Source organism: Emys orbicularis, chromosome 1 (assembly GCF_028017835.1).
Source record: "Emys orbicularis isolate rEmyOrb1 chromosome 1, rEmyOrb1.hap1, whole genome shotgun sequence".
Classification (NCBI taxonomy): Eukaryota; Metazoa; Chordata; order Testudines; family Emydidae; genus Emys; species Emys orbicularis.
This window is the reverse complement of record NC_088683.1, coordinates 11,503,029-11,527,340: the sequence shown is the minus strand read 5'-3', so window position 1 is coordinate 11,527,340 and position 24,312 is coordinate 11,503,029. Positions and strand designations below refer to the sequence as shown.

The 24,312-nt window shown below is 50.7% G+C and overlaps 1 protein-coding gene across 8 annotated transcripts in view; it reads right to left on the bottom strand.

Moving 5' to 3' along the window:
• Positions 1–24,312, bottom strand: part of PLXNA4 (plexin A4) — a 612,559-nt gene that overhangs the window by 18,066 nt on the left and 570,181 nt on the right. For 7 of the 8 annotated variants that reach the window (XM_065423502.1, XM_065423501.1, XM_065423504.1 and 4 more), the window contains 5 exons: positions 23,751–23,854; positions 19,728–19,827; positions 17,664–17,854; positions 11,762–11,931; positions 9,149–9,361 (listed from right to left, as the gene is read on the bottom strand). In XM_065423502.1, the coding sequence (XP_065279574.1) occupies positions 9,149–9,361; positions 11,762–11,931; positions 17,664–17,854; positions 19,728–19,827; positions 23,751–23,854 (778 nt within the window). Of the gene's footprint in view, positions 1–9,148; positions 9,362–11,761; positions 11,932–17,663; positions 17,855–19,727; positions 19,828–21,087; positions 21,106–23,750; positions 23,855–24,312 lie in introns of all 8 variants that reach the window. The other variant, XM_065423503.1, reaches the window with a different exon arrangement.

The following is a 24,312-nucleotide window of genomic DNA, read 5'->3' as shown; positions in this document are numbered from 1 at the left end:
CTGCCCGGCGATGACCCCTGTGCTCCGGCTGGTGAGTGAGCAAGCAGTGAGCGAGCCAGGAGAGCAGGGCTGCTGCTGTGGGCTGGTGACACTGAATCCCAGCAGGGAGGGAGGGATAGCTCAGTGGTTTGAGCATTGGCCTGCTAAACCCAGGGTTGTCAGTTCAATCCTTGAGGGGGCCATTTAGGAACTGGGGTAAAAATCTGTCTGGGGATTGGTCCTGCTTTAAGCAGGGGGTTGGACTAGATGACCTCCTAAGGTCCCTTCCAACCCTGATATTCTATGAGGAGTGGCAGAGTAAAGACACCCTAGGGGGTGGGGTGAGGGGGAGGCCATCCCACCACTAAACAGCTCCTGCCTGGGGATGGCCCACGCATGCTCGGCCGGTGAATGAGTGGGGCCATGACAGTGGGGCTGCAGAGGGCACCCTGCAGGGCCATGGTGCTGGTGGTGTGGGGGAGGCTGCGCATGCCAATTGTTCTCAGTGGATATTCTTCTTCATCGCTTTCGACGTGTCAGGTGAAATTGACATTTACTAGTAATGCGTTTACTTTACTGCCTCCAACATGTATGAGCCACTGGGTCATTCCTTGGCCGATGCGTCTCAGTTAACACTGCCCGTCCACCTCCCACATGCCGTGCAGAACAAGTAGCTTCCACAGGAAGGGGTGACAGGTTGGAGGGGAGAGGATGCAGAACCCTTCCCTGCTTTAGGCACTCGGAGACGCAGTCCTTGGTGGATTAAACTAGACATGGGGTGTGTGAATCCAATTGAACGAAGCATCTCTAGTGGACCAATCCAAGTGCTCCTGGCCGCCTGCCCTGCCAACTCCACCTGCTGCTCCCCATCCCCCATAGCTACCTCAAGCACTCTCCAGCCGTGCCTTCCACCCTCATGGGTCCAACCTTGGGGGGTCCATGGACCCTCTCCCAGCTTATGGCTCAGATCCTCCTCTATCCACCCCTGCATACACGCTGGCTTATCTACCCATGCTCATCACCATGGTAGTGCAGCAGCTGGACCCTAGCGGTTTTCTCAACTGAGAAATCAGTTATTGGAGAGGCTTTTAAACCATGTACCCTACAACCAAACTAGGCTGGCCGTTACAGAACTGACCAGTTTCACTTTCTCCCATTGCAGTCGGACCATAGCTAGCTGAGTTCTTAGCACATATATGTTTCTTAGCCCTTGTCTACATTAGGGGGCGGAGAATCGATCTAAGTTACGCAACTTCAGCTACGTGAATAACGTCGCTGAAGTTGATGTACTTAGATCGACTTACCGTGGTGTCTTCACCGCGCTGAGTCAACTGCTGCCACTCCCCTGTCGACTCCGCCTGCGCCTCTCGCCGAGCTGTAGTACAGGAGTCGACGGGAGAGCGCTCGGGGTTGATTTATCACGTCTAGACTAGACGCAATAAATCAATCCCTGCTGGATCGATCGCTGGCCGCTGATCCAGCCGGTAGTGAAGACATACCCTTAGGAATCCATCAATGTAGTATCCAAGCCCATCAGAAATACATGTAGTAGAGAATCCTGGTAGGCAAAATGGCCAAGTCCTCACTGAGTCTTTACTCAGTTTTCACTTGGCCCTTACGCAGCCAGCCACTTACCTCTGACCTCAAGCAAGGGCCAGGTAAAACTGGAGGAAAAGCTGACCTTGTGGTACAGCTCAGAAATTTCCCACCGTTGCAGCTAGCCCCAGTACGGCTTGAACAAAAGCAGGACTGGCTCGTATGACTGTGCACTTCTGATCCGTGCTGGGTGGAGTGTATCAGTCCTGCCGGTGTGCATCTCATGCATTCTTAGCAAAGGGAAAGAAATTACTCTCTTCCCTTCTGCCGGCTCCCTGTCCCCTTAGGAGAAAGAGCTTTACAATTAATTATTTCTTGAAAGAAAACGAGCCAAATCAGTCTGGGGAATAAACCTGGCCCCTTTGCTTATGCCTGTGGCAGAGGGCAATGCGCCGTGCACTGGGCATCATAAACCCTGTTTTATGGGCCCTGTTTCATGAGGCTGCAGAATTACAGCAGCGCCATGCCATGCTGTCACTGTCTGCACCCGGTCGCTCATTAACTCATCAAGGGAGAAGAGACCAACTCTGGTGCAACCCTTAGCGCTGATCTCTTCCAGGGAGCCCTGGGCTTGGCTAGGCCGTGGAGCTAATCGCCTCGCTCGGGATTTTGTTGTCGTCGCCATTGCTGGTTCGGGATCGTGCTCATTAATAATCGGTTTAGCATCTGAACAGCCTGTAACGAATCCATGTGCTGCAGACGGCAAACGCAATTACAGAAATAACATAATTAGGGTTATGCAATAGCATTCCGAATCCTGCACGCTGAGAAGGAAGAAGCATGCAAATGGGAGTTCGGTATCTGACAGACCTGGCACTGGTAGATCAGAGAAGGTCTGAGAAAAGCTTGGTAATGAACTAGCAGCAAGTTGGAGCAATTCAAGCCCATGAAGTTGTTTCATCTGTTGAATCGTATGCAGATGGACTAAGGGGTTGTTTTGGTCGGCTGGTAAGCATCACAGCTGCTTATGTTTATGTATTAGCTCTCTCAGCTGGGTACCCCCACAAGCCTCTGTTACACCAAATTGGTCTGATTGCAGAGAGAGCCTAGGTTCAAGGCAGGAATCTCAGCATCTAATTGGGATATGAAATATTTAGTCTTATAGTTGAACAGATGGCCCTGACTCCAAATGAAGCTCAACTCACCCATTCTTCAGATCAAGAGATCTGCTATTAATGGCTTGTAACTAGTGTTCTACCTTTGCAGGCAGTCTCTTGTGCCTTGATTTTATGGCTTTTTCTGCTCCTTACCCTCTCAGAGGGGAACTGGTGGGGCTATTGTGCCAAAGGCTAGTAAGTCTTCAGCCAGCCTTGCTGTAAAGACAGCTTATCCTATAGTGAATGCCCCAACCGCCTCAAGGCAGGAGAAAGGAACAAACATCTGCTCATTAAAGACCCTTGGAGGGCCATATATTGTACACTTGCAAATACAGTCTGCCTCTCCTTTCCACTGTCCCATCTCAGCTGCCTGCCCATGCTCCCATCTCCACTGGTCCCGCAGCACCTCTGTAAGCTCCTTGCCCAGCCCAGCCCCCACACGCTTTCTGCAGGCATCCTACAGTCCAGAGCCAATGAGCATTTGAGGAGTTCTGCAAAAGGGAAGAAGTGGGGTTAGGAAAGACAGGACAGGCAGCACAGAGATGCACCCTCTTCCAGCCTGCCGTTGAATAGATGAACCAAGTGATTTAATTTGAGGTGGCTCCCACTATCTGTTCTCATGTTGGGATCTGTGATGAAAAGATTAGAAGTTTCTAATTGGTGAGCATCGCTTCCTTAAAGTGGATCTCAGCTCATCTGAATAACTCCAGCCTTCTGCTGGAGGCAGCATGGCCTAGTCGGTATAGCACTGGACTGGAACTTAGGAGAAATAAGTTCTAGTCCCTGTTCTGCCACAGGCCTGCTTGTTGATCTTTGGCAAGTCACTTCCCCACTTCATGCCTCAGTTTTCCCATCTGTAACAATGGGACTAATGATACTGACCTCCTTTGAGTTCTACAGGTGACAAGAGCTGGTTATTATTATTATTTCTATTGACAAGCCCCCTCCCTAGTGATCAGTTACATTTTGAGCTCCCTCGGTGCCAGGGCAAGGGCTAGAAACTCACTGTTGTTTAAAGTGGAAGCTGAAATTTCCAGCAGTCCTTTGAGCTCTCTTCTGAACTACTTGGAGTTGGTGAACCACCCTGATGTTACTCTTTAAAGTCTCAATAATTTTTTATAATTAGAGTTTACTCTGCGAAGAAGTTGTTGTTGCACTAGGTCAGTCCATTTCATAACTAGCTCTCTTTTCTGGCTGTCAAATGGCCCGAAGAGGTTAGCCAACTTTTCAAACTCTGTTGAACACCTGGATTTTAGGGTATCATAATTCAGGAACCCCTTGTCCAGTTCACTTCAAACATAGCAGAAAAATTGTCTCCTGGCCCCAGACTCAATCCACCAAGGTTGAGACTTCAATTTCTTTGATGGCAGAATCTGGAAGGGGTAAGAGTGTGTCTAAAATAAAGCTCATAAATTTCACGTCACCATTTACTCAGAGTAGTTACTGCTACTGCAGAGTAAGAGACTGCAGAGGAGCATCAGGGGTGAGAGGGAAGCACTTGATCTTTTCTTTGTGCCACCGCGTGTATCTTAAATGCTTAATGCGATGCCTGGGCATAAGATGGAAACGTACAGTAGCTTTTGGTCTTTTGTCCCACTGCCCCCTTTTGGGTCCCTGTGTTCCTGCCTTCATGCCACAGGCGTCTGTACGGCAACGATTTATTGATTGTGACGAATGCAATTAAGCCGTGTTAATGAAGTTCAAACAAGTGTTATCATAAATTTGGCAGCGTGGAGTGAAACGAAAGGTCAGCCGCAGCCCTTTGTCATATTTCCAGCACTAGTGAATGCTAATGAGCCGGTCCCAGTCAGAACACATTCCCCTTCTCAGTGCTCTGGGATTACGATAAGTGCTCCCAAATCCCCAGGATTTCTAGGCTCAAAGGGGCAATATCGGCACTGACGCAAACTTGGAACGGTTCTGATCTCAGCTCCGCTGATGTAAATCCAGGGTGACTCCAGTGAAGCCTATGGCGTTACACCAGTGTAGCTGAGATCGGCAACAGGCCCACTCTCTCCTCTGTCCTTCCCCCTCTGTCCAGCTGCAGAGAAAGGAAGAGCTCCAATCAGATGACAGCAGCACATCTTGGGTCTTGAAAAGCCACCTGTCACTCTAGAACCACAGGTTGAGTATTGCTGGTTCACACACACACACACACACACACACACACACACACACACACACACACACACACACAAAATGGACCTGGTTGTCTTTTCCTGTGTTCTCTGTCTCTTTCTCCTGCCCCATCCTACCTTCACCTTTTGTGCCAGAGAGGCCCAAGCTCTGGCTGGCTCTAGCTAGTTTTTGCTGCATGTTTTCACCCAGAGGCGGCCTCAGCTACAGAGACTGAATCCAGAACTCAGCTCTTCCAAATCTCGGGGCTGTTCAGATCGGGGTTCTGGTTAGAGCTCAGCTCCATGCCCAGCAGCACTGAAACGTAGAAGTCCATTTAAACCAAACTCCCCATGGGCCCAGAAGAGCAAGCTGGGAATATGTCAGGGTCTGAACCTGCTTTTGTTCCCTCCCATTCTGCACCCACAGCCCAAGCTCTGCATGGGTAGTATTTTGCCTGGGTGCTCATCCATACCCAGCACTTACTTTCACCGGGTGCTGCTGGATGTTCTGCTTGAAACATGTACCATGTATTCCTGGGGGAATTCTGTGCCACTGCGCATGCGCATAATTCATGTGCTGTGGATAATTTTAATTGTTTCCGCAGAAAATAGCTTTTGCTGGGAAGTTGCTGCAGTCCCGCCTTTTGCCCACCAGAGGGCACTGTGGCGCTAGAACAGAGCAGCCGCTCCCGGCCAGCCCCAGCTACCATAGGGAAGAGAAAGAACCTGCAGTGCCTTCTTCACAGCACCTGTCGGGCCTGGTCAGGAGACAGACAGTGAGGGGCACATGGGGCTGCTGGGGGTATGTGTCACAGATGGATTCATACTAGCTAGTGCGGATAGATAGACTGGGCTGGGGCTGAATGGGAGTAGAGGCACAGAGTCACAGGGGGACGGGGTGCGGGGCCACATGGGGATGGAGGAGGGGGTGTAGGGCCACACGGGGGAAGGCGGGTGCCTGAGTGGGGGCACAGAGATACATGGGGCTAGGGGGTGCATGGACACGTGGTGATGAGGGGAGGGAACTGGCTGAGGGGATGCTGGGACACCTGGGGACAGGGGGAGGGGGTGTCTGAATGGGGGTGGAGGGACACATGGGGACAGGAAGTGCAAGGACACATGGGGACAGGGTGGAGGGGACTGGCTGAGGGGATGCAGGGCCACATGGGGATGGGGGGAGTAGGTGTCTGAGTGGGAATGGAGGGACACAGGCAGATGTGTCTGACTGAATGGGAAAGGCTGGGGGTCAGCCAGGGTCTGCATGGAGGAAGCTCCCTAACAATCTCTCCCCGCCCTCCGAAAAAACCTGTTCCATACTTTTCCCACCCGTACCCAACAACCCTCCAAGTTCACTCCCAGGCTCCTTTCCAGCAATTACTTCCCTCTTCCTCAGCTCCTCCGTTACCCCTGACTCCCCCAAGCCGTTGCACTGCTTCTGAGGGGTGTGGGAAATATGGTTTTGTATTGTAGTTTAAATGAATTATCACTCAGAGTTCTGTATTAATATGCCTAGTAAGGAATCTATTTGTCAAAAAACATTTCCTGAATCTTTTTTGCTGTCTGTATTGTTACAGACATACTTGCTGACGGGTATTTTGAAATAAATTACTACAATAATTGAAACTGGTGGATTATATTGTGTTGTTTTGACAAATAAAAATATGCAGAATTTTTAATTTTTTGGCGCGGAGTTTGTAATTTTTTGACGCAGAATTCCCCCAGGAGTAACCATGGCAGCTGACCCTGCTTTGATGTCTTTTGAGCACCTGTACATACTCCAAGCAGAAAATCCAGCAGCTACAAGTAGATGGCTTGGAGCACGGGAGTGTCTGAGATGGGCTAGCTAAATTAGCTTAATTTTAGAGAGATGCATGCTAGGACAGATACCTTGCTTTTGCTCCAGAGTTCCTCCAGATAGATATTGTCATCAAGCACCCATGCACAATCACTTTTAGCTCTAATGTTCCTACACAGGACAATTCATCTGATTTCAGGTTCCTTCTGGCAAACTCCTTAGCAACTCAGAAACTCTCTGGCTGTGACTCCAGTTATCTTGGCATTGACTCCTACCCTGTCTTTAAAACCCAACTGTCTTGAGTGACGATCCTGTCAGTTGACGATGACTACTGCATTAACTGGAATAACTCACACCCTACCTGGCTGTAAAAAAGTAGCAAGGAATTCATTAGGAGTTGGGTGCAAATCAGTCCTATCTTCCATCCTTAACACACCCATCACCCTAGCATCTAGACACCGCTTGCTGGTTTCTCTGAGATGGAAGCAACAACCATCCTCATTCCAGGTGCGTTGTGCATCTCAGAGCCAGGCACTTGCATTTCAGAAAAGCCAAGAGGGGCAAAATCGACGTTGATATTCACAGACTCACAACCTGCTTTGGGCTTCAGCTAATACAGCAGCAAGGAACCTTGCAAAGTTTTTGTACACCATTAAAAATCACCCCAGCAGCTCCTGGGTCTGTCTCAGATAAAAGCTGGCAATATTAACTAGCAGCGGGAGCTTTGATGCACCTGATTTATGAATGCAAACTCATCCAGTTGTTCTGGGAAAGCTTCCAGGAAAGAGTAACACCTACTACTGGGGATCAGCCTTCCACACGATCCAATTTTAATGAATACAGTGCTGGTATAAGCCCTGGAGACTGAAGCTACCTATTTATCCAGAGAAGAGGGACAGCACTGGGACAAGCTCTCCATACCCCCCCTTCCCACCAAAGTGCCCTCACCCCACAACCTGAAGGACAGAGACACCTCTAGGGATGGAAAGGGACTTTGGTCACCATGACCCTTTCATTCCTTGGACCTATCGGCTGACTGCTAATGAGAATGACCGTACAAGTTGCAGTGGAGGGTGTGAGCTAGGTATCTGTCCATTGAAACCAACGTCCCATTTCACACAGACCACCAAAGAGCTACCAGATCATAACATCTTTAGGTCGCGAATGACCTGAATGCACAATCCACAAATAAATATCTCCATATCTCATTCCCAGTGTCCAAATACAGCTCGTTCCCAAGCTCTTTACATATGAGAAAACTTGGGCACAGTATAAGAAATAGGTCATAATTAAGCAAGGTAGCTCCTAAGTGCCCGACTGGTTGCTAAGAAACTACATTCGTAAAAAATGGAAGTGTCTAAACCGCTGCTAAAAATAATTGTCTGGACAAATCAGTAACTGACAGTAGCTGCATTAGAAAGGATTTCATTTAACTCTGACTACAGCATAGAAACCTTTAACCAGCTATGGTCTCCTTTCGCTGACATATCAGAATGACTAACCCCTCCATTAAAAGAAATATACTATGATATACACAGGTATAGCTACAATAGCAACGAATTCATATAAACCAGTGTGGTGTGTGATCAACTGTAGACAATATCTATCTATCCAGCCAGCTGAATAATTGTTTAAAACTGTGCACAGTTTTATATGAACTCTCTGATGTTAACCTTGGCTCCATGTTTAGTGTACAGCAAGCATGTTCCAGCTGTGTATTTCCAAAAACTGTCAGTAATGCCTAGCAAACATGGGGATATTGGAAAACAAACTATGCATTAAATTCTACAAAGCGTCCTCAAGCAAACTCCTACTGAAGTCCATAGGCGCTTTGCCAGAGCTAGTCCCACAAGATCTAGCTCTCTATTATTAAGATGAAAAGAAAGATCTTACATTAACTGGGCACAAAGCACTGACTGAACCATGCAGATAGGAACTGGGAGAGCGTCTAGTCCACTGCACAGCAGTGAGGATGCAGGTGGGGGAGTTTATGGTTAGGGTGTTTGGGCAAACCCCTGCTCTGTCAGATAATGCCTGAAGAGCTTTAATTCCAAAGTAGCCAGTCCCTTTGTTCTTCAGGGTTTCATCCAAAGGACCCAACACCTGGTCACCTGCATGGAAATCTATTAGCCTCAGAAGGTAAACAAGGCAGCTTAGGCAGGATTTGCACTGTTGGCTCTACAGTGTGTAGAGAGTCCAAACCCAATGCGTAGAACACGGACCCATCCTTCCCGGACTGGGTGGCTGGACTCAATCCCAATCAGTCACACTATCCATCTCCCTCTGTCTCTCCACCAGAGAAATTACATCTGAAAACAACCTCAGCGTATTCCTCTCACTGACGTGTCCATCTTTGGCGTGAGGCATATCAAGCTAAATGGCCCAGATGGTTCTTTCCATCGGGTCTTAAACTAAATTAAATAGCCAAGTGCTGCAGCCTTCTAGTGCAGCTCCGTTACCGGCGGCAGCACACGGGACGCCAGCCTGCAGCCTCTGCCGACAGAGCAGGCCCACATTGTACAGCTCTGGCTCATGCCAACCCGTCTTCTCAGTGTAGGACTCACCTTTCCACCCAATTCTTGTAGCTGGGGATGTCCTTGGCATACAGAAGCTTGTTGGAAGGGGAGTCTTTGCCCAGACGGTGCTCCGAGGTTGAACAGGAGTCCATGAAGGTCTGAGCCACCACCGAGAGGCAGGCATCTGTGATGCTGTTCTTGTGGATGTCGAATACAAACTGGGGGTTTTTGATCATGTTGACCCAGAACCGTAGTGGCAAACTGCAGGGAGGAAGGCAGAGGTGGAAGAAGATGGTTCAGTCAGGGTGTTGTTTCACAGGCGATCTCACTACACTACAATAACAACAGGATTGGCGCATGTGACTGGGAGGCAGGATTTCTGGCTCTGCAACTGGTACGCAATGGCTCAAATTCATCCCTGATGGGACTCTACTCAAGTCAAGGGAGTTGACTCCAGAATTGGCATTGGTCCAGGGCATCCTTAGATCATTCACAGAGGGCCAGATTCGGACACCTTTATTCACCTTGAGTAACATCTTACTCTGCAAGGAGCCCCATTGAAATCAGTGGAACTAGTTGGGGTGGCAGAATTGGCCCCTTACCCTCTCTGTGGTTCCTATTAATGTCTGTAAAATGGGGATAATACTTACCGGCCTCGTAAGGGTGTTGGGATGAGACCTGACTGCTAATCACTCCACCCTAGGTGGCCAGAAGAGGTCATATACATGCAAAGCCTTAGTATTATTAATGCTTGTAAGTGGGGAGCAGAGTCTGGCTTTTCGGTCTCAGCAATACCTGGGGTGGACATGGACATATAATACTGGGGAGTTGGGATTTAGCTTCACAACTATAACTCTGTGCACCAGTTGATACCGTAATGGCATGTAACCACCCTGTGCCATCCTGCAGAGCTGGACCCTCGGCCAGCCCCCGGTTCCAGCAGGCTGGGCATTGCACAGCTCTGTGTTTATAACTAGGAGATGAATCCTTGCTATCAGAGCCCACCCACTGGATCTCCATCTTCAGGGTTTTAGCAAGTCCAATTTCAAATGTCTCCAGGGCTGGGGCTTCTATCACTTCCTGGAGGGAGATTATTCCACAGTAACCGATCTTCACAACAGTGGGTTTTTCCTAACAGCCAACCTACATTTTCCTTTCCTTAATTTCATCCCATTGCTTCTAGGTGTCCTGTTTCCATAATACCATCCTAAACAATTGACCTCTACCACTGGCGTCTGCACCCTCCAGATACCAGCAGGCAGTGTTAATACGTCCTTCTTGGCTACATCACCGCCTGATCTTCCCCACGGACTCCTCTGGAGCAAAGAAACTTGTGGGCTGAACGTCAGAAAAAAGCGTCCCAATGGACAATCACATTAGGCTCCAGTGAGACAGTCTCCCCAAGGGAAGCGCCCAAAGCCCAGTTGCTGGAGATATTTGAAACTCGAACTGAGGAAGCGCTGGGAGAGTAGGGGCCTGTGCTAGCACCTGCAATAGCAGCAGGCAGGAGGAGGAAGAGTTGGGGAAGATGGCCTGAAACAGGTCTTTTGCATCTCTAATGTCTCTGATGCTAAGCTCCAGCCAGCCAGAGGTAGCGGGGAATGCTGGCTGGGAATGATGAGGCCTGTGAAGTGACTTGGAGTTAATTTAATCTGATTGAGAAGAGATCATTTCTTCCTCCACCCTTCCCCCGTTAAATAAACCTCCTGCTCATTTAGTCTGAGTGGCTGCAATCAGCCTTAGATTAGCGCCACAGATAATGTTAATAATATGCTAATGTTTCATTAGCTGAAAGCCTCTTTGATGCATGGGGTTTCTTTTTTTATTTCACGCACTGTGCCGACCTGCCAGTCAGCATGGCTGGTAAAAGGAGAAAACTCATCAGCTGGGAGTCCTGTGGTTCTCCTCTGCTGTGCCTTTTATAGTCCCTCGTATTTACACAGAAGAAGGGAGGGAAAGATTCCCCAGGGGACTCTTTCCAACAGGGAGACTCAGAGGATAAAAGCAGCAGGGATCCTTCTCTCTCGAGATCTCAGCCCCCGTCTCTATTCCAGTACATGCAACAAGTGTGGGGAGGGAAGCGTTGTCTAGCGGTTGGAGCAGAGTCAGGCTCTACCTAGCTCTGTCCTCACTTGGTGCTCGTGTGGCCCGGTCACCTTTGTGCATCTCACGACCCTTAATGGCTCTATCCCCACAGCACCCCTGGGAATTACCGTGACCCCTTTCACAGAGGGAGACACAGAGGCACAGAGACTAAGGGTGTCTGTCCTGTCATCAAAGGGCGTGATCTCAGCTTGAGTAGACACACCTGCGCTAGCTTCCATCTAGCTCACTCAGGTACCAGAGCAATGAAGCTGTGGCAACACGAGCTAGGTACATGAGTAATTACCCAGGGCCTGGGCGGCTGTACAGCCCGCACCAGCTCAGGTACGTCTCCTGGGGCTACAATCACCCCCCCGAGTGCAGTAGAGACGCACCCCAAGTAATTTTCCCCAGATGACACCGGGAGTCTGTGGCAGAGCCGGGAGATGAACCTAGGTGTCCTGCAGCCCGTGCCAGTGCCTAACCCACAAGCTCATCCTCCCTGAGCATCAGAACCCCAAACCCTTTCCCCTCCGCCTGGGACCCGGAGCAGGGCTGCGCCGGAGGGATCACACTGACCAGTTGCTCTTCCAGGTGTGCCGCACGTGGGGGTCGTGGATGTTGTGCTTGTCTGCCTGCTCGTCCAGGAAATCAAACATGTACTTGATGGCCAGGGGCAGGGCGCTGCCGCGGTGCGCCGTGCTGAAGATCGTCTCAAAGAGGTCGTCGACAAACTTCTGCAAAGTGCCCTGCGGGGTCAGGGGAGGAGGAAGAAGAGGGTGAGACACTGACCTGGGGCTCTGATGTCCTCCCTGGGGAATTTCAGTGAGACACATCAGCCGGGCGGGTTGCCAGGTTGGCTCAGAGGAGTGCTACTAGACTGTTCCCTGGAGCTCCCGGGTTCAGCCCTGGAAGTAGCGACTGAGAGCTGGTGCCATCTGACAGCTGTGCAGTGGGAATTAAGCTGGAACCAGGCACACGTATCACTGGGATCCCCCTCGGCCTTGGACCCGGAGAGCAGCCTCAGCAAGCAGCCATGGACTGAACAGGCCAGGTAAGCTGCCTACCTCTCTCTCCTCAGAGCTTGTCCCTCTGGGTGAGGGCTGAGGTGCCGTGGGGGGGGGGGGGACACTCAGCGGAGAAAGGGAAGGGTTTGCTCTCCTGTGTTGTTAAATGGGGACCTCTGTTGGCCCCCAGGTCACAGAATGCCGAGGGATTTGTGAGCAGCATCAGGAACATTGCATATCGCAAAAGGGATTGGGAGAGTTCCGGTTTGGGGTCGGATCTTCCGCAGGTGTACACTGGTGATAGTCCAGTGAAGTCAACCTGCTCCAGTGTGTTGTGGGGATGGGGATGGGAGAGGTGGGCATTTTGCATGCGAGAGAAGCCCGACCTGTGCACTGAGCAACAAGTGACTGATCCTGCTCCCAATGGGATGTTGCACTGAGAGTAGGTCCTGAAAGAGCATCCATCATGCAGTGCATAAGTGGAACCTGACTTCGATATATGCTAGTGTAGAGCTTGATGAGGTTTCCTCCCGCTCCCATAGGAGAGATCCCAGATCACCATGCTTAGAAACCACCGTGATCACTGCCTGATCAGCGAGAACAGGACACCTAACGGGACAATCTGAACGTGAGGGGTCTGGGGGTTGAGTGGGTACATGTACTTAACACACCTAGCATCTTCCATGGCCCAGGGTCCTCCCCATGAGTGATGAACACCATAAAACCACACCCCACCCTTCCTATGAATTCAATCTTTGCTCGCAAGTGAAACAGCAAAGAGTAATGCAGGTCAGGATTGGTGTGCAGGCAGAAGCCAGGTGTGGTGCCCAGGTCTGGGATAGGAGGGGTGACAGAGATCACAACGGAGGTGCATTGATAGCAGGTGCAGTGGGTGCTGGAGGTCAGGTGGGTCAGGACTGGGGGTGCGATGAGGGAAGTGGTGTTGGGGGCCTGGGAGTGGAACAGAGGTTCAGGTAGGTCACAACTGAGGTGCAGTGACCAAGCTGGTGCATGCTGAGGGGGTGCAGGCTTGGCAGTGCAAATCCGAGAGCAGGGCGGGTCAGAAGGACCAGGCTGCCACCGGACTGGAATGGCAAGGTGAGCTGCAGGCCAGGATTGAGATGCAACTGGCAAAGGTGGTTGTGTATGCGCGCCTGCCGTGTTCCCAGCACTCCTCTTTCGGCAGAGCTGGGAAATCGCCACCTACAACACGTTAATAACTGTAACTGCTTAACCGGATCAAAGTGACAAATTCCCTGCAATGGAAAAGTTCCTCCTGTCTCTGCAGATGCACGACAAGATTCCCCTCGCTGGAAGTGGAGTGCCAAGTTCCACCAGGGTGGGTAGAGTTTACACAGCACGAACAAACGCACCAAAGCTTAATTAGCAGGCTGATGTCCCTTGCTGATTCCCCATTTGATTTATTCTTTGAGAAACAAACAGAGAGAGAGAGCGAGAGAGAGAGATCCTGAAAAACGGAACAAAACCCTGCAGCACATGTCTGAGCATGGGGAGGGCCCCGAGGCGAAATCTGACACAGAGGAGCAGCCCTCAGGATCAGTTTCCAGGGGGAATTGCTTCTCTCACTTGCCCAGCCAAATGCAAAGAAACCCTCCAAGGCTTTTAGGCAAAAGATTCCAGTTCTCAGAGGTTAGGGACTTAGCAGGGTAAAAACCATTCTCAGTTTAACGAAGTATTCCCCAGGACTGTGTCAGCAGCAATTGCACGCTCTTCCCTCTCTCTGAGAGGGGCAAGATGGGGAGAGGCAATTTCTCTTATACCAAGCGCCGGGGTGGGGGTGGGAATAGCCTTTCTGGTTTTCTTTGTCACTGTGTCAAATTCCCAGCTGGCTCCCTGCCTGGCTCCCAAGAGAGGGCAGATGGGACGGGCAGAATCTGGAGTTCTGGTTGTGGTCCACCAGTATCTGAGCTGAACACCAAGTATGTTCAGTGGCGGCCAGATCCCCAGCAGGTGTAAATCAGCCTTGCTCCAATGACTGTTGATCAGCTGGGGATCTCGCCCCAGGGGGGTGCCCCTTTATTTTTACGTTGCCGGACCCATTATGGCCCCTAGATGCTATGGGGATGGGCACATTCAAAGACAGACAGAACAATTGCATACTCTGTGTCCATCGACAGAAGAATAACCTGATTAGGATTTATTATTCAGTTGCCGGAGGTCAGACACCAAACGCTGTCCCACCAGGGGACTGAGCACACAGATGAAACACCAGAGCAGGACTTATGTGTTGACGGAGTCCCCGTCCAGCGGACAGACTCAGACTGTGTGTGTGTGTGTTTGTGTGTGTACGCACCCATGGCTGGGCAGACGAATTTGCCACCACTGCATCTCCACAGGTCGGCGCGATGGTGGACGCTACAGAGTAGAAAGACCTCAGGCTGTCTTGCCTCTGTATTGTCCAGCTCTGCTCAGAATCGGGTTCGATAACGTGATGGTTATAAACGCCTGAGCCCTGTCTACACAGCAGCTTCCACCACTGCTACTGCTGATGGGGCTGCCCCAGGAGGGAGTGACGTGCCGGTGCCAGAGGTTCCCGCTGCAGGATGTGGAAGATGTGCCAGTTGAGCCTCACCCTCTGACAGTTCCTCGTGTGAGCTGTGCTAAGACTGGCCCTCTTCATATCCCTTATCCCCAGGCTGGTGGGCAGACTCCTGGGGCCAGAGAAGAGCATGCCCAGCCGTGCTGCAATTGCCCAGCCCTGACCCGGGGAAGGAGAGAAGGAGTCCAAACCCCATCCTTGGCCTCTCTAATGAGACTGCCAACAAGGGGAGAATACAGAATGGGGGATAACTGGCTTGGCAGCAGCACTGTTGGAAAGGATCTGGGAGTTGTGGTGGATCCCAACCTCAACGTGAGTCAGCCATGCGATGCTGCTGCAAGAAAAGCAGATGCAATCTTGGGTTGCATTAACAGAGGCATAGCCTGCAAGTCACAGGAGGTGATAGTACCGCTTTACTCAGCGCTGGTGAGGCCTCAGCTGGAGAACTGTGTCCAATTTTGGTCACCAATGTATAGAAAGCACGTGGAGAAACTGGAAAGCATCCAGAGGCGAGCGACAAAGATGATCAAAGGGGTGGAATGCAAGTCATACGAGCAAAGGCTGGAGGACCTGGGCATGTTTAGTTTGGAAAAGGGGAGATTAAGGAGGGACATGATCGCAGTCTTCAAATGCTTGAAAGGCTGCCAAAAAAAGATGGAGAAAAATTGTTCTCTCTTGCCACAGAGGGCGGGACAAGAGGCAACAGGTTCAAACTCCAGCAGAGCAGATTTAGATTAAATCTCAGGAAACACTTCCTAAGTGTAAGAACAGTCGGCCAATGGAACAGACTGCCAGGGAAGTTGTGGAAGCTCCTTCACTGGAGGTTTTCAAAAGGAGGCTGGGTGGCCATCTGTCTAGGATGGCTTAGACCCAACAAATCCTGCATTTGGCAGGGAATTAGACTAGATGTCCCTTGCGGTCCCTTCTAACCCTGGGGTTCTGAGTCTATGATTCTGCTAGGGATCTTTGTACTCGTAACAAGACTTAAACGCAGCCAACTCCTTTTGCCGAGGCCCCTGAACAGCCACCAGACGTTAATGACTATTGGCCACAGATTCCCACCAGCAATGAGGTGGCGAAAGGCTGTGTGGCCCTCTGCTGATCCCCTGAGCCAGCCTGTCCTCCCATGTTCTAGTCTATAGGTTCTTATTCCGCTCCCATCACTGCAGTATCCGAGGGCCTTCTGGTCATGCATTACGCAATGTGACGAACATCGGTCCCGTGGTTTGTTCTCTCCTCCTCTCCACAGTGTGCCTAGCAGAATGCTAGGGTTTGTTTTACACCCATACCTGGTCGCTGTATTGGGGTCAGAGGAGGCAGACCAAAGCAGCACGCTCTGCATGGGGAGCAGAAGGTGGGGAGGTTTGGGATCATCCTTAGTTCTTGGGGGAGTTCACTGCGCAGTCTGGGACCAGCCCCAGAAAGCTCTGTCTCCTGCACAGAGGAACCTGACCCTGGGGGTGGAGAGTTCTGCTGGACCACGGGAGTGGAGCTGTCAATTATGGTTTTCACTCCAGGGCTTTAGGCTCTTTAGATACCCTGGGCCCAGGCTACGGTGCGCCTTGAAGATAAGGACTGAGAACCTGACCTGGATTCGAGCACCCTGTAGTGGCTGTTTCCATCCCCAAATGCAGCATCCCCTTGCAGCCCTGCCTGCTGCGCTGCCAGCAGCATTTGAGGTGTCAACAAAATCAATTCCGGGTCAATAACTAGGTGCCAGCACCGCGTGACATTGAGGTGGGGCCGTGCAGAAGTTTAGCGTTTATGGGACAAAAGTTCTAGATCTGTCAGGCAATCATCTGCCATGCAGGGCTGCGCGGGACGAGAGAGTGAGTGCTCGCTGCCAAGGACCAATGTGCTCCCCGCAGCCCGTCAGCCCAGGCAGATGCCTGCTGTTCCCCCTGTCAAGCCAGCATGCTCCACTGAGCGCTTCGCTCCCTCCTTTGTCCATGCATCAGGCAAAATGGCTCCCCCAGCTCTCTGTGAGTGAGTGATGTAACCTAACCTGCGGAGAGGTGAGCGTGTTTGTCTCAGCTCATCCCGCTGAGGTGCCCCTCCACGATGCATGATGGAGCATCTAGCTGGCTGGTACGCCTTCCAGCACAAGCACCACTGGTGAGACAGCCCGGTGTCCGCGTGGGCCAGAGGGATGGGGTGGGACAGTGAGTAACGTTCCCTACAGATTTGTGGCATAACTCACAGTCCCATTTTGCCAGGCTGGCTTTGTCCTTTGAACATGTCCAGGACGTGCTCCCTAGGCTCCCCTTGACCTCTTGAATCACATGTGGTCGGCTCTACAAACAATTCAGGGTATATCCTCAAACCAATCTGCTCCTGCCCACATAATTCTGCACACACAGGGATCCCCGTGCAGGAAGCCACTGTTGGTAATGCCACCTTTCCTCCCTCGTCCAGGCTCACAGCCTCGCTGCTGCCTCTGGCTGCTCCCTCTCCCTCCCCAGTCTCTCACTAAACCCTTCGTTCATATCACCAGAAGCCACCCTTTCCTCACTAACCCGTTGTCCACGCCTTCATCGCCTCCCACCTTGACTATTGTAACCTGCTTCTTCCTGGTCTCCCCTCTTCTCACCTCTCCTCCAATCCAGCCGACCCAAACCATTGCTTCCAGAGCCAACTTCCTCTCTCGTTGCTCTGCACTTGTTATCTCCCCGCCTTCTGGACTCCTCCACTGACTGGCTCTTAAATTCAAGCTCTTCTCACTTTCTACTGCGCTCTCCCCACGTACTTCCCAAGCTTCTCCCTTTACCCTCCCTTGGCTTCACACCTTGTCTCATGCTTCCCCTTACACTGGGAACAGTCTCTCCTCTCTTGCCCATGAAGAGTCCCATCTCCTCCTTGAACCCCTCTGAAGCCCACTTCTTCAAAGTCCCACTGCCCTTCTCCTGCATTATACCTTGGTGGCTAGTAGCCTGGTCAGGTAGATCTCGGACACCATCTTGCTGCCCCGGTCACCCTCTTTTTGGTCTCCGTGCTCATGATTCTTGACTAGATGCCACATCTTGACTCCACTCTCCAGGTCAGGTGTGATCATGGGTGTGCGGGAGCGCAGGCTGTCTGGGCTGCCCGTGTAACGGATCATGTTTTCTGGAACACAAAGCCACAGCTTGCTCAAGAATCAGTCCTCCACCTTCAAGAAGAGGTGGTTACATTCAGGGGGTCAATGTGTTTTCCCAGGGAAATACTCTGCAGTCGTGTCTGCTTTAAAAATGGAAATCCACTACCAAATTTCCCACGCTGCCTTAGCTGCACCTGCAACATTCGCACACATCTAGACGTTCCTAGGCGACTGAGCAGACACACGGGAAAACTTTCCTACAATGAGTTCAGTTAGCCCGGGAAAGCATCTCCCGGGGGAAAGGATGGGAGCCTCATCCCGCCGCACAACGACGGCGAGGCTGGACAAGACACTAGTACGTTTAGAAAAGGGGATGGTCCAGCACTGGCGATGTGCACACATGTTACTGCTGTGATTGGGGGCAGGCAGCCACTCCTGGAAACGGGTTCCTTTGTGTGTAATCAGAGCAGGAGCCCGAGAACCCACAACTCTCCCTGGCTCCTGCAGAAGTTGCAGATGCTGAGCTGCCATCTGGGCGAGGCCCAAAGAGCTTCACAATCCATGGGCTTGTCTATGGGTGTGTGTTAGGCTTGGTACACCTCTCCCCCCCCAGCCGTTTGCTCCCTCCTCCCCCCAGTCCACCCCATTCACTACCCACCACTGTGTCACTTCCTCCTCCACAGGGGGCCGCTCAGCTCATTGCACCCCGTGTCCCCAAACCTGCCCATGTGGATGGCGTGACGCCCCATTGAAAGCCACCTCCAGCGTTACTACTTCCCTTTCCACAGGCCCGGGGTGACAGCCTGGGCAACCCCCTGGCCCTCCAGCAGTGCTACAAGTTACCTGTATTTCAACTGTAGTTAACGCACAGATGGTGCCCCTTCCAGTAGCAGGTTCTACAGCAGCTTCCTTAACGCATTCCTGGCCTCCCTGTATTAATTACTGCATGGAGTACCCATGTTCCCTCTGGCTGCTGCTCCCTTTACTGCAATTAACAATCACTTCTGACTCACCACATTTCCCCCCACTCCTCCCTCAGCCCCTCTTCTAAAAATCCAGTAGCACAGAACTCAGGAAATATAACAATAATGAAACCACCCAAACCCCCTTCTTTGCAAAGGTCACGGTGTCCTTCCAGAACGGCAACAACGCTGCAAAGACCATGAATATTAATAAGGCCTGGTGCATTGCTCATGTCCTTGGAGTAAGGGGAAGCGAGCTCCTCTGGACATTGAGTAACTGTACTTTCCCCCAAGCTACAGAGGATGAGGAGGATCAGACTTACTTTCATATATTTAAAAACTTGGATGAGGCAGCTGGATCCAGGGCAGTGGATGGTTTGTATCACTCTCCTGTTGCAGTCTGGAAACTCATTTCCCTTTAACCCTCACCTGCTGCTGCACCTCTTGGGCCAGAAGTCCAACCAACAGGCAGCTACGCACGTGGGTGCATCAGCGGCCGGTTGGGAAGGAGAGAGGAGCTGGTCTTGGTGACTCAGGAAAGCTAAGTTCTATTCCGGGCTTTGCAGCAGAATTTCCGTGTGACCCACTTTATCTCTCACGTCACCTAGCCTCAGTCTCCCCATGTGTTAAATGGTAATAATGGAACCTGGGCTGCTCAGTAAAGTGCTTGGAGAGCTAACGTGCTAGAGAAGTGCTAACTTTTACTGTTCCAGGTGTAAGCTCACCCAGGCCAAAGTCACCTGGATAAAAGAGTGATCTTCCATAGACACCATTAATTAGAATAACGTAGCCCTTGGATTGTCCAGTGCTTTTCATCTTCACTTGCTGTACAAAGGCTAGTTGGCTGTGGCATGCCGTTCCCTTTGCATGTGCTCAACATCTCCCCACCGTCGTGGCCACCAATATCTCCCCTAACGTACATCAGCAAACAGGCCCTTACCATACTTGCTAGCTGAGGTCCTGGAGACAGTGGAGTTGTTGACAGCATTGTAGGCAGTGACCTGCTTGGAGACTAATGCTACCACCGACCCATCTGGCACCTGCGGAGGAAAGAGAACTTACGAATAAGCCTCCTAGAGCTGGCCAAAAAGCGCACCCGATAACATAAAGGAAACCCAGCCAGTGAAACCCGAGCGATCAATCACTATCCCTGCTGGAAGGATCCCATCATTAGTTACTTATGGCCCACCCCTGCAAACCCTTCCTCACAGGAGTGGGGCCAAACCCTGCTCTCCCCCTCTTGCCCTCCAGTGCAAATCTGGAATCACTCTGCTCAAGTCAATGGGCCTACTTGGTATGAAGGCAGAATCTGGCCCATACAGGGACTGACCCAGAGCCCACTGTAGTCAATGGGAGTCCTTCCATTGACTGCAATTGGCTTTGGAGCAGGCCCTTAATGGGCTACTCCCATGAGGAAGGGTTTGTAGGACAAGGACATGGAATTCGCTCAAGGGCCTTGTCTTTGTACATGTCTGTAAAGTGCCCAGCGTGAGATCCATACCCACATGATTGTTTTTATAATGGACAAGAGACTGCAACAGGCTTATCTTTTAAAAGTGGGGAAGTGCCAATTCTTCTAATTGTTCAATAGTCCATAGAACAAAAGCGTGACATTCAAAAGGTCCATGACACAAGCTCTTATAATGAGAGATGGTCTGAAGAGTCTGAAATAGGGTTTGGCTAGAGCTTGGGGTTTAAGATCAAGACACATCAGGTTCTGAGGTTCAGAGCTGATGGTCCCAAAATCTCATCAGCTGTTCTCACAAGGTTTCACCCCCACCAGTGGGAGTTTAATGAGATCAGATGATCTTGCAAGTTCTCCATCATTTTTGGCTGGAATCTGATTTCAGCCTCATCTATGTGGGGCCTGGAAAACAGGCCCCCTCCAGTGATGGATCCAAACCAGAACCAGTGATGGGTTAGGATCTGGGAATTCAAATCCTTCCAAGTTTTCAGGAGGTTGGATCTGAGCTTCTGATTCAGGCCATCTCCATGGAAAAAGAACTCAACACTCAAAGAGAAGCTGATGTTAACAGAGACAGTATATTCACTGGGGAGGCCAAATTCTGAGACCTAGGGGAACGGCTAGGACCCAGTTCCTTGTAGTGCCCCTCACAGACTGAAATTAAGTTGCTCCTCCAAGGTCTCACAGCAAATGAGTTGGGCATGACACGTGTCAGTACTCTTCCCCCTAGACAACACTTCATGGGAATGGGCATTTCATATACAAGGTGACAAACGACCTCCTGGCATCAGAGCAGACATGCACAGACTCCTGATACGGCACAGGACTTTGCCACACCAGTAGGGCATTGCCACTACTGCAACAGAGGAGGAAAATGGTGTTTCTATTATTCTGCCCCTGTAGATGGCGGCTGGATATCTGTTGTGCTGCAGGAAGTCTCACATAACATCTCAAAGGGGGAGAGAGCCTCTTGAAATGAGACAAACCTTCCGATCCATTAGCTAGGCATTTGTGTGGCTTCCTTTCAAAAGCAAGTGAAACAATAAGCAATTCTGAGCCAGTGGGGAAGCGAAGCTGTATCAACAGCATCTTGGATAAATAAGTTATAAAAAGAAGAAACCTCCCCCCCACACCACAAACCTGTGAAGAGCCACTAGCTCTTGTCTCTGTAATAATAATAATTAGCTCTTACGCAGAATCTTTTCATCTTCAAAGCACTTTACAGATACTAATTAATCAGCTCTCTCAACACTTGCGTAAGGTCTCTGGGCTATTAGCCACATATTACAGATGGGGCACTAAGAGGTTAAGGGTCAGGTTTGTAAATGTATTTAGGCACCTAAGGACGCAGCTAGACCCCTAGTGGGATTTTCCAGAGCGTGTAGGTACCAAACTCTCCCTGACATCGGATGTTTAACAGGGAGGGTGGTTAACCATCGGAACAACTGTCCTGAGGCTGCGGTGGATTCTCCATCACAGGCCATTTTCAAATCAAGACTGGATGCTTTTTTCTAAAAGATCTACTCTGACTCAAACAAGGGAAGCTCTCTGGCTTGGGTTCTACGGGGGATTGCACTAGGTGATCACAACGGGCCCTTCTGATTTGACAATCTAGGAACAGGAGTTAGGTGCGTTTCAAAATCCCACTCGGCACCTATCTACAACTTTAGGCACCAAACACCTAACTTTAGGCAACCTGGTCCCACATGACATGCCCAGGGAGCCAGTGCCAGTCTTAGAACTCAGGAGCTCCCAGCCCTGTACTCAGTGTCAGATCCTTAGCAAGTGTAAACTGGTGTGGTTTTACTGACTCCAGTGGAGCTACAGTGGTTTACACCAGCTGAGGATCTGGCCTATAGCATTGACCAGCCGTAGATCTCAAAGCACTTTGCAGCAGTAGGTAAGGACAGCTGTCCCCACTGGTTAGTATCATTATCCACTCAGGGATATGACACCCCCTATGGGGACAAAGTGGCTGAGCTGGGACTAGAACCAGGATCTGGTCAGCGCCCTCACCACCGGACAAAGCTGCTGTCTGTTCCACTGCTCTCCCTCCTGCTTCCAGACAACAGGCCAACTTCTACTGCTGCTAATGTCAAAGATCCTCCAGAGCGCAGTGGCCTTGCCCTCCAGGGGCAAATGCGTCATTCTCCCTCCCCAGCAGAAGAAGAGAATTAACCTGTGATCTTCTCATCTCCGCTCCCCGTCTATTTCTAATCTGCTCGCCTTCCCCTGCCCCCTCCTCTGGGCTGATCACCAGCCGCAGCCTGACATCTCATCTACTGCCAGTGGGGGGCCTTCAGTAAAGCCTCCCCTTTAAGAGGGCGGCAGCTTATCTCTTCCTCTAGCCCCACCCCAAATAGTTTGCAGGAGGGTTTTTATTAGGCCTCACTGGACTGATATCAGTATGGACAATGCCAGCACTAGTGGCCTGGGGAGAGATACAGGGCCCCTTCCTTCCCAGTGACTGGCAGCTGAGTAGCTGTCAATCTTCATCCCTTAAAGCAGAGTGGTTTTCCCTTCTCTTATTCCCCTTCCTACTGTTGATCTGCCCTCTTCCCCGCCTACCGCACAGGGCAGAGTAGGCAGGGGGAAATCCTCACTAGAAGGAGAATCATGGGAGGTCGGTGTTAGAGCTGGCCATCACATTTTTGTCTGAACAGTTTTTTGCTGGAAAATGCTGATTCAACTGAACTGATTTTTGGTGTGAAATTGCATCGATTCTGAAGAAATTTTCCACAAAAACAAGTATTTTGGCAACAGAAGCAAAATTGTTTAGGAAAATTTTGAAATTTCATTTCAGAAACAAAAATTGTGTTTCAAAATGTAGTTTATTTTAACATTCGTAGCATTGTTTTTACATTATTTCAAGGCCCATCAGTAATAGTGCAGAATATGATGTCATATCATGTCAAAGCATGTTCTCATCTGACATAATATAATAGCAGAAACCGTTTTTATTGAACGTTTATATTATTCATTTTTAAAAGCCATTCAGGGCAGCTGCTACTTAGTTCAGCTTGAAACATCGTATCCTGTTTTCTAGCTCCAAGTGTCTCCTGTTTGTGTTGTAGTGAAACAGTCTGACACTTTGCGGGGGGAAAGGGGGAAACGACAGAACTTATTTACAGAGCGTCATTGCCTGGGATTGCTCTTTGCTTGTTCCAGCCCCAGATCTCAGACAGGGCTGGCAGGGGAGCAGCAGCTCAGATGATGAGAGCAGCAGTGTAACACTCCTGTGGAGAAAGAGAGAAGGTGCAAAGCGACTGTGTTAGGAGGTGCAAAGCGACTGTGTTAGGAGACCAGATGGTGCAACAGCGACAGTCTCTGGGGTGAGATCTGTCGGTGGCCTTTGAAGAAGGGGTAGATGGGTTGGGGCAGAGAGTGACAGGGCTTGGCAGTGCCAGTCCAGTTGTTTGATTGGCACTGAACCCTGCTAGCAGAGGCAGGTAACTTGGCCAGGCCTGTGTCCCTGGCAGAGGGCTCCTGTCTCGTTACCTGGTAGTGTGCCAAGGTATTGAGTCTCTTCCAGTCGTTCTCTATCTTGGTGGTGATGTCTTCGTCCTGCAGGATCATCCGGGCCCCACTCACCTGCCGCCACTCTGCAGGGAGAAAGGGCACATTTCACTCTGCTCTGCCGAGTCTCAGGGAGAAGGAGGCAGCTCAGCATACACCTTACACATGTAACATGGAGACCACGTACCATCAAGCATGACAACACCGGCCCACAAACACCTGTCAGGTGATCCAAAGATACACACAGTGCACAGAGACGCACACAAGACCTTCCCACATACACACACACGGAAAAAGGCACACTCCATATACATGCCCATGTCACCTATACCCCTGCAAACCAGGGGACAGGTAGACTCATAGACTCATAGACTTTAAGGTCAGAAGGGACCATTATGGTCATCTAGTCTGACCGCCCGCATGATGCAGGCCACAAAAGCTGACCTCCCCACTTTCCCTTAACTCAGCTGTTGAAGTCTCCAGATCGTGATTTAAAGACTTCAAGTCGCAGAGAATCCTCCAGCTTGCGACCCCTGCCCTATGC